This window comes from Electrophorus electricus, chromosome 8 (assembly GCF_041902795.1).
Source record: "Electrophorus electricus isolate QZ-2024a chromosome 8, ASM4190279v1, whole genome shotgun sequence".
Lineage (NCBI taxonomy): Eukaryota > Metazoa > Chordata > Actinopteri > Gymnotiformes > Gymnotidae > Electrophorus > Electrophorus electricus.
In genome coordinates this window covers 7,850,050-7,862,500 of record NC_137504.1, presented here as the reverse complement: position 1 = coordinate 7,862,500, position 12,451 = coordinate 7,850,050, and the positions used below count along the sequence as shown (strand labels likewise).

Here is a 12,451-nt window from a genome sequence, read left to right as displayed (position 1 = left end):
TCCCTAAACATCTCGTGCTTGTGTTTAATTAGCCCTGTTCCGGCCACTATCAGTCTTGCTCTCGGCCTGACAGCCTCCGCATCTGACAATAGCTTGTCACAGATCACCTCAATGAACTTGATAAGCCGCAGGCTAGTAGAGGGGATGCATACATTTTCCCTTCTCCTTTATCCTCTATTAAAATTAGAGAGGAGAGTGAAGGGTATGACGTGTTTTTTTTAAGGTGTTTATGCTAGATATACATACTCTGTGGAGAGTGAACTTGATTTCTCTTGTATATAGTCACCCAAATCTTCTGCTCATTAGCATTCTGCAGACAGCAGGCGGCAGTCATGGTGGTGACCTTTTTTCTGGCCTCTTCTTGTGAAGTCTACAAGGCTTCATTATCCTTAATGCTACGTCTGCCATACTGAGGCTAAACCTGTGTTTTTCAGAGAGGAAAGCACAGCAGGGCAGCACAAGGCTGTGACCAAGGAGTACTTCTGTTTGACGGACATGTCCCACAGTGGAGGTGGGAATGATGAATTGCGGTGACGGCTTACTCTCAAAGCTGGAAAATAAGAACAACTGCTAAAGATAATTGTTGTTTTGAAAAGCAAGTGGAACAACTATTAGCCATGCTAATGAGAGAGGCCATTGACCCTGGAAGAGAAGTGCTGGTTTCAGCACTGCTAAATGATTAAAGTGGCTGCTGTGATGGACTCGCTCTTCTTTTCCACTGTCGACAGTCCATTCATCTGGACACCATCATATTATCAGTCTGAGTTTAAGTGACAGGAGACTTGGAAACCATTATCTGTTAATACTGAAAAAGGAGCATGGCATTTTCAAAGTACCTTTAAAAATTGCTGTGGCCCCAAACCATCCATCCCAAAGTGCTTTGTCTGTTGGACCCCAGTGTGCAAACTACAATGAGAAGCAGGCCTGCTCTGTAACAGACTGCAGTGTCAGCGACAGACATCTAAACGGGTGCCTCCAGCTCCTTTATCTGTCTGCAGCTCAAACGTGGCGGCAAGCCTATCTCCATCAAGGGCAGGCAGTGTTGGACTGTGTACAGGGCTTTATCTCAAGCCTGCTGATGCTCCACAACCCTGGAGGCCAGCGCGCGCGCTCCTACCGGGTGACCTTCCCCTTGGGGCCAAGCTTTGGGCTATGCCAGGGCCTCTGGCACATGTGCACTTATTTACCCACAATTGGTTAGCCATGGTGAGGGGCCCTTCTGGTTCAGATCACTCTCTAATTTGAATATTGGCCCCAAATGCCATAACTGTTTGATCCAAGTATAGGCAGTGAAATTCTTCCAAAACCCAGTCAGATTGGGATGTGTATTCTGCGGTGTCGTAAATGTCTGTGTTTCATGTTTGGATTAAACTTGTGATTGTCAGTATCAAGGAGACTTTTCTCCCTATATGAGGGTGTTTTTATGTATATGTGTTTGTGCGTTGTGGATTTATGAGTGTTTTCATTTCTGGATGTGCATGGCTTTGCAGAGTTCCACATATATTGCAAATCTAAGCACTCTCATCATCACTTATGAACTTTTCAAAGTAAGCCAATGCATCTCAAATAATTAGTTGCATTTTAAAGCTCCATTTATTTCAGTCTACTCTCTTGCATCTCTATAATGTGCGTTATTGCCTGTATTCGCTGCACTGATTAGCCCACCTCTCACGCTGTGGTTCTGTAGACTCCTCTCTTCTAGCAGAGAGACTCTCAGTGGTGCACTTTATTTCCTTGTTCTCGCCTTTGATGCAATTAGTCAGGGATGAAGGCCTCTGACAGCAGACTGGTTGTAGATAGTATAACACACTGAGCTGTAGGAGTGCTTGTAATTGCTCAGAGTGGGCCACTGTCCTGTCCCATTGTTTTCACTCAACTTTGTAAATGGAGGAAAGAGAAAAAGAAACTTTTGGCAGCAGTGCATTATAGTCCACAACAAAGGTGATAGTTCTCACAAGAATGCAATTACCATCAGAGAGGAGTGTGCATGTGTGGCAAATAACATTTGTCTTCTGGGTTTGCCTCATTGTCTGTTAAAACATTTCTACAATCCTCCACTGGCCTCACTACCTGTGCTATGCAGTAGAATGTGTCTACAAAAGGCTCACAGATGCTTTGTTCCATAAACTGCTGTAACCTTCTATGATTGCATTTAGTGCAGTTAAACTGTTGCACTGAATCACAACACACTGCCTGGAGCTCGCTGGTGCAGCTTGCCTTTGGTGTTATAGAGTATGGGCTGAGAAGGCCATTACAGATGCATTAGGATTGTCTGCCAAAGGACACTGCATTGGTGCCACATGCTTGCGCATTCGGAGAGAAACACTGCTATCAGAGGAGCCAGACCAGACTGGTCAGCCGACGGACATGCTTCCACCAGGGCCGGGGGAAAGCGAGGAGTCCGCTAATGATGCCCAGTTCCTCTCAACCCCCCTCCTCCCAGGGCCGCGCTGCCGTCCACTGTCACTCACTCCCTGAGCAGCCGAGGGCCAGCCTGAGGGAGTACCTTGTCTTCTGGTATCCATGGAAACGAGGCAGGGTTGTGGCACGTCAAGGTTTAGGAGTTGGGAGCGGAGGCATAGCGCAGAATTCGCCTGCCGTCTTGCTGAACGGCCATGATGCGGGGCTGGAGTATTAGGCTGAACCAGCAGTTTGGTGTGGACCTCTTATATAATAAGGCCTGTCTTCTTTTCTGACAACCCCAAATTAGGCATGCATGCATGTCTATGTATTGAAGTTGGAATAACAGCAATTACTCACCTGTGTAGTTCATCAGAGAGTGCTACGGAAGCATATGGGTGCGCACAGAGAGTAAAGAGTGTGACAGTGACTAATGGTATGGGTTTGATTGTGAATGTTTAGTGCCTCAAAAACACAAGAGACAGCTACTTTAGTATGCTATGGCTTGCAGGGGATTGCTTATGAATAGCCATCTGTGGAAAGCAGCCAGGGCATACCGTTAACACCACCCCACTTTTCACAATGGAGAGTTTACCTGTGCTTTAGTTTGAATGATACTTCTTTGCTCAGTCTCATTTACTCAGCTTGTTCACCTTTAAATCGGTTGGTGGTTAATTCAATTGTGTGAATTACATTTTCCTAACAACAAAAAAGCCAGCATAATAATGCTGCCGCATTATCCTTGACAGTTTGTTATAATGCGTTCAGCCTATATTATTATGGAATGGCTACTACTTACACCAAGAGAACAATGCTCCAGTTGCACTCAAAAGCTAGACCTCATGAAGCCTAGCTGTTACGTTTGACAAGGAGAGTGCTACATGTCTAAGCATGCCATTTAAATGAGTTTGTTGAGTTGTTCTCTCTCTGACACACACAGACACACACAGACACACACACACACACACACACACACACACGCACACACTCACGCACACACTCACTGGCCCACCCTCTAGGATGCTTTGATGTTCCTTAATGGAGTTATGTAATAGGCTTGGGAGAGACTGTGCCTCAGACACCTCTCAGATGGTCTCTTTCAGGTCCTAAAGCAGTATGTGTTTCCTTTGAGCCGAGTTCCCTGTGAGGTATGCCATGTCTATGAGTGTCATCTTGACAACAGCAATGGCTGACAACATCGACCTCTACTCCCTCTTTCCATTTTCCTATTCTCCCACTGCTCACTTTTTTGCCCCTCTGGCTTCTCTTGTCTTTAAGGCAACATCAGGTATCCTGGTTCTCTTTCATCCCTCTATCATTCTCAAAGAAACCCACAGAATTCACAACATCTCAAATTTCCAAGCTAGAGCTGTCAGACATGATATAAAGATTTAACTGCTGATCTAAAGCACATGACTACATGTCATACTGACAGCACTCATCTATCTAGCCCTGCTATGCTGCTTTTATCCTTCCATCGTCTTACACAAACCCATTGACTTCATGTTGAATTTTCATGCCACAACCAACAATTCTGAAGAAACATTCTGCTGTAGACCCATAGAACATCCCTGTGTTTCACACCAAGAGCTCTGTTCTGTCCGCCCTTGCTATTCTTTCTTTCATCTCTCCACAAAAACATGCACACTCTGTGATCTTGGCCCTGCCAAATCTGTTTCCCAACTTCCTCTGTAGAAGCCAGCATTCCCGATTTAGTTGCAGCCAATCCGGGAGATGTCCCTTTTATTGATCCAAACCCCTCCATTTTCATTTACACTCCAGTCTTTCGTCTTAACGCCTTCTCCACCCCCCCACCCATCTTGACCCCATTGCTATTTATCTAAACCCCTTCATTGCAGCCGCCTTTTTCTCCCTCACTTCAGCCCCTCCTCCATTATCACAGTCACTCCCCTTTGCCAATGTTCCTCTGCCTTTATCTCCTCCCCTTTTCACTCCAATGTCTCTTTTATCCATCTTTTCATTTCTGTTCTACCGTGCCATTCGTTCAAGTCCACTCCTGGTGCATTCTGGCTTGTGACACTGAATAACTCAAGCACTGTGATCTAAAATGTTAAATCCAATGATATTTTAAGAAAGCAGTGTCACTGTCAGGAGCTTACATGTATGTTAAATAAAAGCATTGTTTAGTTTGTTTATTTAGTGTTATTATTTAGACTCTCTTTGGGTGGAAATGGGAGTGATGGGAATGCGGGACTTTTCCAGGCGTTCGCTTCCTTGGGTATACATGTTGTGCTCTGTTCCATGTTGTGCACCCAGCAAGATATTCAGTAATCAGGTGGTTAGACTCATGCACACTAAGGCTAAAAGAGGGAACTGTTCCCTAGAAGAGCATATGCCACCAAACCTACATGTTTGCTGTTCCCTAGAAGAGCATATGCCACCAAACCTACATGTTTGCTGTTCCCTAGAAGAGCATATGCCACCAAACCTACGTGTTTGCTGTTCCCTCGAAGAGCATATGTCACCAAACCTACGTGTTTGCTGTTCCCTAGAAGAGCATATGCCACCAAACCTACATGTTTGCTGTTCCCTAGAAGAGCATATGTCACCAAACCTATGTGTTTTCTGCTCCCTTGAAGAACACGTCACCAAACATGCGTGTTTGCTGAGAATATATTGAAGAGAATATATCGCCAAACATGCATATTTGCAGCTCATAATCCTTTGTAAGACAGGCCCAAAAAAAGAATATACAAGAACCTGGAAACTTCCTGGCATGTCCTAGGTCTGTCTGGGAGAGACTTTATGCCTGTGATTTTGAACTAGTGGTGGTTATTTTAGTCTTAAATCTGGGAAAAGTGCCTTGCATGCAGCAGAGTTTGTCTGGACTCCTTCATCTTCATGGCCTGTCTAGCTTGCCTTTTTAAAGCAGCTTTATTCCTGCCTTAAAAATAGTTTTGTTTTTTTTTTGTTTTTTTTACAGAGTAGTTAAAAAATTGAATTTCTTTAATCTGGTTCAGAAAGATTTAAGCTGACATCAAATGTCAAGTGCAGGTGGACAGCCCATCTTTTCCCCGGCTCTCAGAACCCACTCTGATTAAGCTCCTTAGTTTTTTACCTTCCGTCGAAGCCTCGGTTATGTAAGGATCGATCACACAAGCCTGAAGGCTGGCTCTTTTGGCAGAGTTATAGATTAGTATGAATTAATTCCCACAGTGGAACATTTGCATGACTCCACGGGTTTAATGGATAGAGTGTGTGGTAGTTGTAACTCACGTGTGAGCGTGTGTGTGGAATGTTAACACACTGATGAAAGATGAGCTGATTGCATTTGCTGTTGAAGATTAATGCACTCATAGAGAGGATATCTTGACATTAATTGTATATCACACTTTGAAAATATAAATGACAATAAGCCAAGCATAGAGCAGCTTTTTTTTTTCATTTCCGTATGATGAATGGTGGCCATTAAAAGGGAATATCTACCTCTGTTTGTGAGACTCTTGATGGATTTGAGTTCAGGTTTGTCTCAAGGCAGTAGGAAAATATGATATGAGAATTGAAGGCCTGTTGCTGTTTATTCCAGAGCTGTTTGTGGAAGGGGTGGCAACTGTCTGTTTCATAGAATGAGGAGTGCTCTGTGTAGGAGAGAGTCTGCTCACACCCAGTGCCTGAGGAGCAGAGGGCTGGGCCTGTATTTTGTAATTAGGCTTATCGATTTACCATCCACACCTGCTCGCCTGTGTTTGTCTCCACATGCTCGCTGCAAGGACAGCCTTACTTACACCATTTCCGTGCGCACTAGGCGAAACAATGCAAACACTCTTCGAGATCATGTTAGAAAGTCTAAAAAGTTCAAACAGTATCGTCACTGCGGTGCCTTTTCCACAGACCTGCCTTCTCTTATGTAAAGCAGGCAGTGTTGTGTCTAAATCAGACTCGAGCCTTTCTCAGGTTTCTAAGGCTTCCCTACAGACAAACAAGTCCTGCAGCTCCGGCTTGTTTATTCGAGGGTGGTGCTTGTGTTCGTTATATGAAAGAAGTACTTTTAAGCCACCAGTAATTCTAGCTTTGAAATTAATTTGCATGGTTACAGTGAGCTCAGATGGTATTATTACATTGCTGTAATGTGGCATGCAATCAAGTGTTTTTTCATTTAATGTTAAAAAAACAGAGGTTTCCTGGTCTTAGCTGTAACCGAAGTAGCTGTGGCTGAGATCATTACTTACCTAAAACCTGCAAATTTTCTGCTTGCTGTCAGAGCTGCAATATCAAAGATATGTTTCCTTGGCATAAACAAAAACAAACGCAGAGGAAGAGCAGCTAGCAGCTCTGAGGGCATGTGGTGCAATGGCCGGTTCAGTCCACAGAGGAAGGAGCTGTAATGGCAGAGCTGTTGCAGGATGGAGCTATAATGGCGAAATGACAAACCTGCCTGAGACTTTACAGGATGAAGCCATAATAGCAGACCTGCCTGGGGCCTCTGCTGACTCTAGGACAGCCTGGCTGGACTGCAGCCCATGAGAAAGTGCAGAAAGGACAGCTTGCTGAGTTAAATGACTCTCGTCTGTACTCAGCCTTGGTGAGATATTGAAGGCGCAGTAAGTCCAAGCGAGATTTCCGTTGCCAAGCAGTTCATTGCGAAGAGCTGTGGTAGATGGGTTGTACCAGTGTCAGTTCCACTCTCAATAATATGAGCTGCTCATCCGTTTTATTGAAAAGCTATGGAAGGGGACAAAACCTGCAGTACATTTTGTGCTCTACAAGATGAGAGCTTGTGTTTATTATGAACACATATAAACTCCATCATACTGATATTGCTCATCCAAATGATCTGCATGGCAGGAAGGAGAAAAATGTGACACACTGGTTGTCATCACTTTTGATTTATGCGACTTATTTCTAATTTTTCCTGTAAAGCAAAAAAGAACAAACAGCATCTGGCTTTCCAGGACAGACTGGGGCTCATTCATGTCACTGGCTCAAGTCGATGAAGGGAAGGAAAATATATCAGCTTCATCTCAGGCGGTTAATATGCTGTGATTTATGGTATTCCGCTTCCTTACTCTGCACGGATGGGGGAGGGGAGGACTAAGGAATCTCCATCAGGTGTCTTTGATTAAACTGGAGAAAATTGAAGTTTATGGAGTTGCTGTGAAATATCACAGGACCCACAGGTAATTGGGCTTGGAAAATAAGGGTTGTACTCCTTCTGAATGTTATGCACATCATATATTATTCAAGCTTTCCTGGTGTATGATAGCTCATGGCATGCATAATGTCCTATAATGAATGGCTTAAGCTTTTATAAGAACGCGTGACATCTTACATAATACCTTGTACCTTATAAAACAGGAATAAAAGACTATATATATACTTGCAACATATGTTCATAAAATCATATTGGTTGTAACAAATGTTTATAACATATTCTAATTACAAATATTTAAATGTGTTATTAGCCACACTATGGTATACACTAAGACATTTGTGTTGTCAAAATCACTATTACAATCAAAGGTTATACATAAGATATAAAAGCTGCATGCCCAAATTAGGTCATTTCAATGTGAATATTCAACTTGCAAAATCCAAATTTAATATCATAAAGAACCTTTTACATGTATAAGTAAAGGGAAAATGTCATGTAATTATTAAGGCATTTTATGTGAACTATAGCTGGTTTTAAATGTATAATAGGATTCATTCGCCGTGCTGCCATGCTTTATTTTAGTCTCATCATATTTAGTAAAAACAACCTGTCTGCCACACATAGAGGTTTTTCAAAAAGTGGTCCTGACCATACTCAAGGGTTGCCATGGTTACAGGTTTTCTCACCACTTTGCTCTCTGCCTCCGCTAACTCAGCTCCACCCCCTGCCCCACCCCCTCCCCCTCCCCTGATTCGCTCAGTAAATGGAGGCTTGGGCTCTGCCTCACCGCGACTGGCCAGGAGCCAAGGCGCAAACAATTGACACATCGTTATCTCTAGGGCCACAAATGCATGGCCTTGTGGCCCTCATCCTCCCATGGCTCCCTCATTCCCAGGAGGATGTTTTAATTGGTTGGCCTTCTGAATAACCTGTGCTGGGTAGCATATGGATCTCTTTTTTCCAGAATTTGTTTAGAATCTCACATAAGCTATCTCAGTAGTTAATTAAAATGAAGAGTTTGGCGTGCTCTCAGTGTAATGTAGGTGAGTGAGAGTGATTCCGTTCTGATTCCTGCTTATATGTGATCTGGAATTTTCCTCCGCCTCTCTCCGTCTCTTCCCCCTTCTTTCCTTTCCTCCCATTTCTCTCCCTCTCTTCTCCCTGTCCCCTCCTCCACCCTGTCTCTCTTCCTCACTTCCGCCTCTCTTCCTTGTCTCTCTCTATCTCTTCCCCTTCTCTTTCAGTCTCCCTGCAGGTGGAGATCACACCACCCCACGGAGAGATCAGTGTTGGAGAATCCAAATTCTTTCTTTGTGAAGGTAGGTGGGCACCATCTCTGTGATGACGCAAAGCAGGGGCCCTTGGGTCAGCCCTAAAGCTCCTGCACCTCCACTGCTGCCATGTCTGGCCCCCTGGATCGCAGCCAGTGGAGGGGGAACTGACCAAGCCCATGTTGGGGGTCTGCCTGCATGTGCAGTTGGTTAACGTCAGAAGGTTAGCACCCACAGCTTCTCTCCATCCAGTTTGTGGATAGTGTTTCACATGCACTACATCAGTTGCAGAAAATACTCAAAGAAGGGCAGAGTCAACTTTTATTCTATTATGTATGAGAAACACCTGAAATATTCAGAGGAGGATGGTTTTGCTTTGCTCTTCCTTCAGACATCAAAGGGTAGAAAAGTGTGCGAAAGACCTTAAAAGTAGTTTCATTCAACTATGTCTTTATATTATATGAGTAAATATATTTTAAGCATGCATGACCTCATCTCCCACTCACACTCGAGGCTCAATAGGGATCAATAGTACTAGAACTGGGCCATGCACATTTAAACGTTAAAGGAGAGAAGCTGGGCAGTTACACGTCTGTCTGCTTTTTGGCCGGCTGCCTTGGAGCTGGCGTGCTGACCATGTGTTTGGCCGGGTCTTTTCTCTGTCTGCGCGCTGCCAGTGGTGGGTAGTGTTAAGGACATAGACTGGTTCGCTCCCAGCGGCGAGAAGCTGCTCCCCAACCGGCAGGACATCAGTGTGAGCCGCAACGATGAGACCTCGTCCACTCTCACCATCTACAGCGCCACCGTGGACAACGCCGGCATCTACAAGTGCGTGGCCCGCGAGGGAGACATGGAGAGTGAAGCCACAGTCAACGTGAAGATCTACCGTGAGTGACGGCCTCGCCGCTGTCTTTCTCCCGTTTCGGATACTGTTGTCTGAAATCGTTCCCTTATATTCAAGGTGCGAGTTGCAAAACAATGTAACATGAACCTGGACTAGATTCAAGTGTCAGCAAACCCTTAAACTCCCTCTCATTCCTCAAGTGTTGTAACTACTTGCCTTTCAAATTGCTTTCAGTGTAGTTACTGATTAATTCACAGTAGTTAGTGTATTATACGCCTTCAGATCCTTACGTTAAATAAGAAGCTGGGGGTTTAAGATGGAGGTTGTGTTCCAGTTTGCAGTGTGTTCTGTAGATTCTCAGCAGGTGAAACTACATCTCTGGTTCAAAAGGAAGCATATCATGTGTTATGTTTTGCATGTGTTCATTGAGCACGAGGAGGAAACGGAGCCAGCGCTGTTTCTAATCTGAGAGCGGACAGACCAGTGTGGAGCCTCTTCGGGCTGTCGGGCTTTCTCACGCTCTTTGATTAGTAGCCATGTTCTGTCTGGGCTCAGGACGGCTCCTGTGCACTGAGCCAGGAGAGAACACCAGACACTGCCCATCACCACACTCCGTGTTATGGGTACTCTGCATGAGATGGAATCCTCAATGAACTATACGTGCATACACTCATTTGTATGCTTGGCATATTGCTCATTCTTTCTTCCAGAAAAGCTCACTATCCAGAATGCCCCTTCCCCTCAAGAGTTCAACGAGGGAGATGATGCAGAGATTGTCTGTGATGTCATCAGCTCACCACCACCCACTATCATCTGGAAATACCGGAGGGCCCCAATTCAGCTAGAGAAAGATGGTGAGATTCACTCAATCTTCCTCTTTCTCCCTCGATTCCCGCCCCCACCTCCTTACTCTCTGCCTCCCTCTCATACTCTCTCTCTCTCATTTTCACATTCTTCTTTTCTTTTGTCTTTATCTGTTCTCCCTGTCAGCCAACACACCCACCAACCCCCCCCCCCCCCCCCCCAATGTGCATGCCCGCACCCTCGCCGGCTCTGACATGCAGGAAGCAGCGTGAAATTGAAGCTTCCCATCTTATTAAGAGAAATAGAAACTGTCAGGAGGAGCAGCTTTCTGTGGTCATGATGTTTTCATACGGAGCAGCCACACAGGCACTGAGCACTGCTCTAGCTGCTCTGTTTGTTTGTGCGAGCTTTGCTTTGGACAGAGCTATTTTAACCCCGGGAGTGCTCCTTCTCCACCGACCGCTGAGAGGCACATAGGCTGACCACAGCCCTGCATCACCAGCCATGATCTCCGGAGTCTGCTAGTGGATGGGTTTGTCACTTCAAAAACCCCAAATTTTAGCAGAGTTGGAAACGCAAATGGCGATATGTAAATAACCCATTTTCCACATATCTGCAGTTAACCTCTTCAGGGCTTCAGAAGCCGAACTTCCTGAGAACCGCTCTGAGGCGAAGCACCCCGACTCTTTGTTATTGTCCCTCGGGGGATTCCGTGCGTTCTCCTCTTCTGGGTGTATCATTATTGTTTTACTACAACAACTGCCGGGTTAACGGAGGCAGTGTTATTTTTTTATGCCTACTTTACTGTGAGGAGGAAATCTAGACAGCACTGCTGATATGGCGCGGTCATAAAGAAGCGCTCACACTGGGGAAAGGACGCGGGCTGAAGTGCGCCGCCGTCTCGTTCAGCCAATCGGCACATAATGAGGGGCTCGTTAGCGTGGTCTCCTTATCTCACAGAAGAGCAATTACTGACTCATTGTGCTTCTGCACCTTCTCCCCCTCTACCCCGCCGCCCTCAGTGCGCTTCAAGGTGCTCGGCAGCAACCACCTGCAGATCCGTGGCATTAAGAAGACAGACGAGGGCGAGTACACATGCGAGGGACGCAACAGGGCCCGAGGAGAGATCGACTTCCGGTTCATCAAGGTCATCGTCAACGGTGAGGGCCGGTTGGTTGCGCCACCACCGGCTTCCCAACGTGTTCATTTTTGCCTGTTGTAGGGATGGTGGGGGCAGCAGCATGGTACCATCAATACCCCCCCAACTCTCGATTACCAGTAATAGTCAATTACAGGATATGCTAGACATTGCTAGGTCTGAGCATCTGAGTATTCCATATTGACCTGCATGCTATATATAGTGCTTGAACAGATGTGCCCTATATTTCACTCTATATTTCACTCTTGTCTAACTCTTTATGTCTCTCTCTCTTCCTCCCTCCCTCCCTCCCTCCCTCCCTCACTCTCTCAGTACTGCCTAGCATCCGGACCCGTTACGCTGAGCTCAATGCCACTGCTGATATCGGGCACGCCGTGATGCTGGCATGCTACGCGGATGGCTACCCAGAGCCCATGGTCACGTGGGCACGGTAAGCAGCCCCTCGCTAGCCTCACTGAAGCATTACTTCATTCAGCCATGCTGCATAGGTGTTTAATTGAAAAGGTTAAGGTCCTGGCATGCCATCGATTTCACTTATCTGGACAACAAATCCGTTGGCCTGAGCTAATTAGCAAATCTAGATGGTTGGAACAAAATCCTGAGGTGGATTTCTATATTTTAAACCTGAACTGTGCAGTCTTACAGCTCTGGTTAGCTGAGACATCTGGCAGCCGTCTGCATTGCCCTGGCCTAAAAATCCTCTGCACTCGGGCCCCCTTAGGCTTGCACAGTGGGGTCAGGCATTGGAGGGTGTTATGAGAGGAGATCGAAACCAGAGGATCAGAGGAGGTGCCTGGACTTGCTCCCTGAAACCTCCTTTATGTTCTCTCGCTGCTCGCCGAGCTGTAGTATGGTGGTCA

The 12,451-nt window shown here is 45.7% G+C and overlaps 1 protein-coding gene across 12 annotated transcripts in view; it reads left to right on the top strand.

The window, feature by feature from the left end:
* ncam1a (neural cell adhesion molecule 1a) overlaps positions 1–12,451 on the top strand; it is a 147,490-nt gene that overhangs the window by 89,713 nt on the left and 45,326 nt on the right. For all 12 annotated transcript variants that reach the window (XM_081720190.1, XM_035526754.2, XM_035526758.2 and 9 more), the window contains exons 2-6: positions 8,758–8,832; positions 9,462–9,671; positions 10,339–10,482; positions 11,455–11,592; positions 11,904–12,021. In XM_081720190.1, the coding sequence (XP_081576316.1) occupies positions 8,758–8,832; positions 9,462–9,671; positions 10,339–10,482; positions 11,455–11,592; positions 11,904–12,021 (685 nt within the window). The remainder of the gene's footprint in view (positions 1–8,757; positions 8,833–9,461; positions 9,672–10,338; positions 10,483–11,454; positions 11,593–11,903; positions 12,022–12,451) is intronic.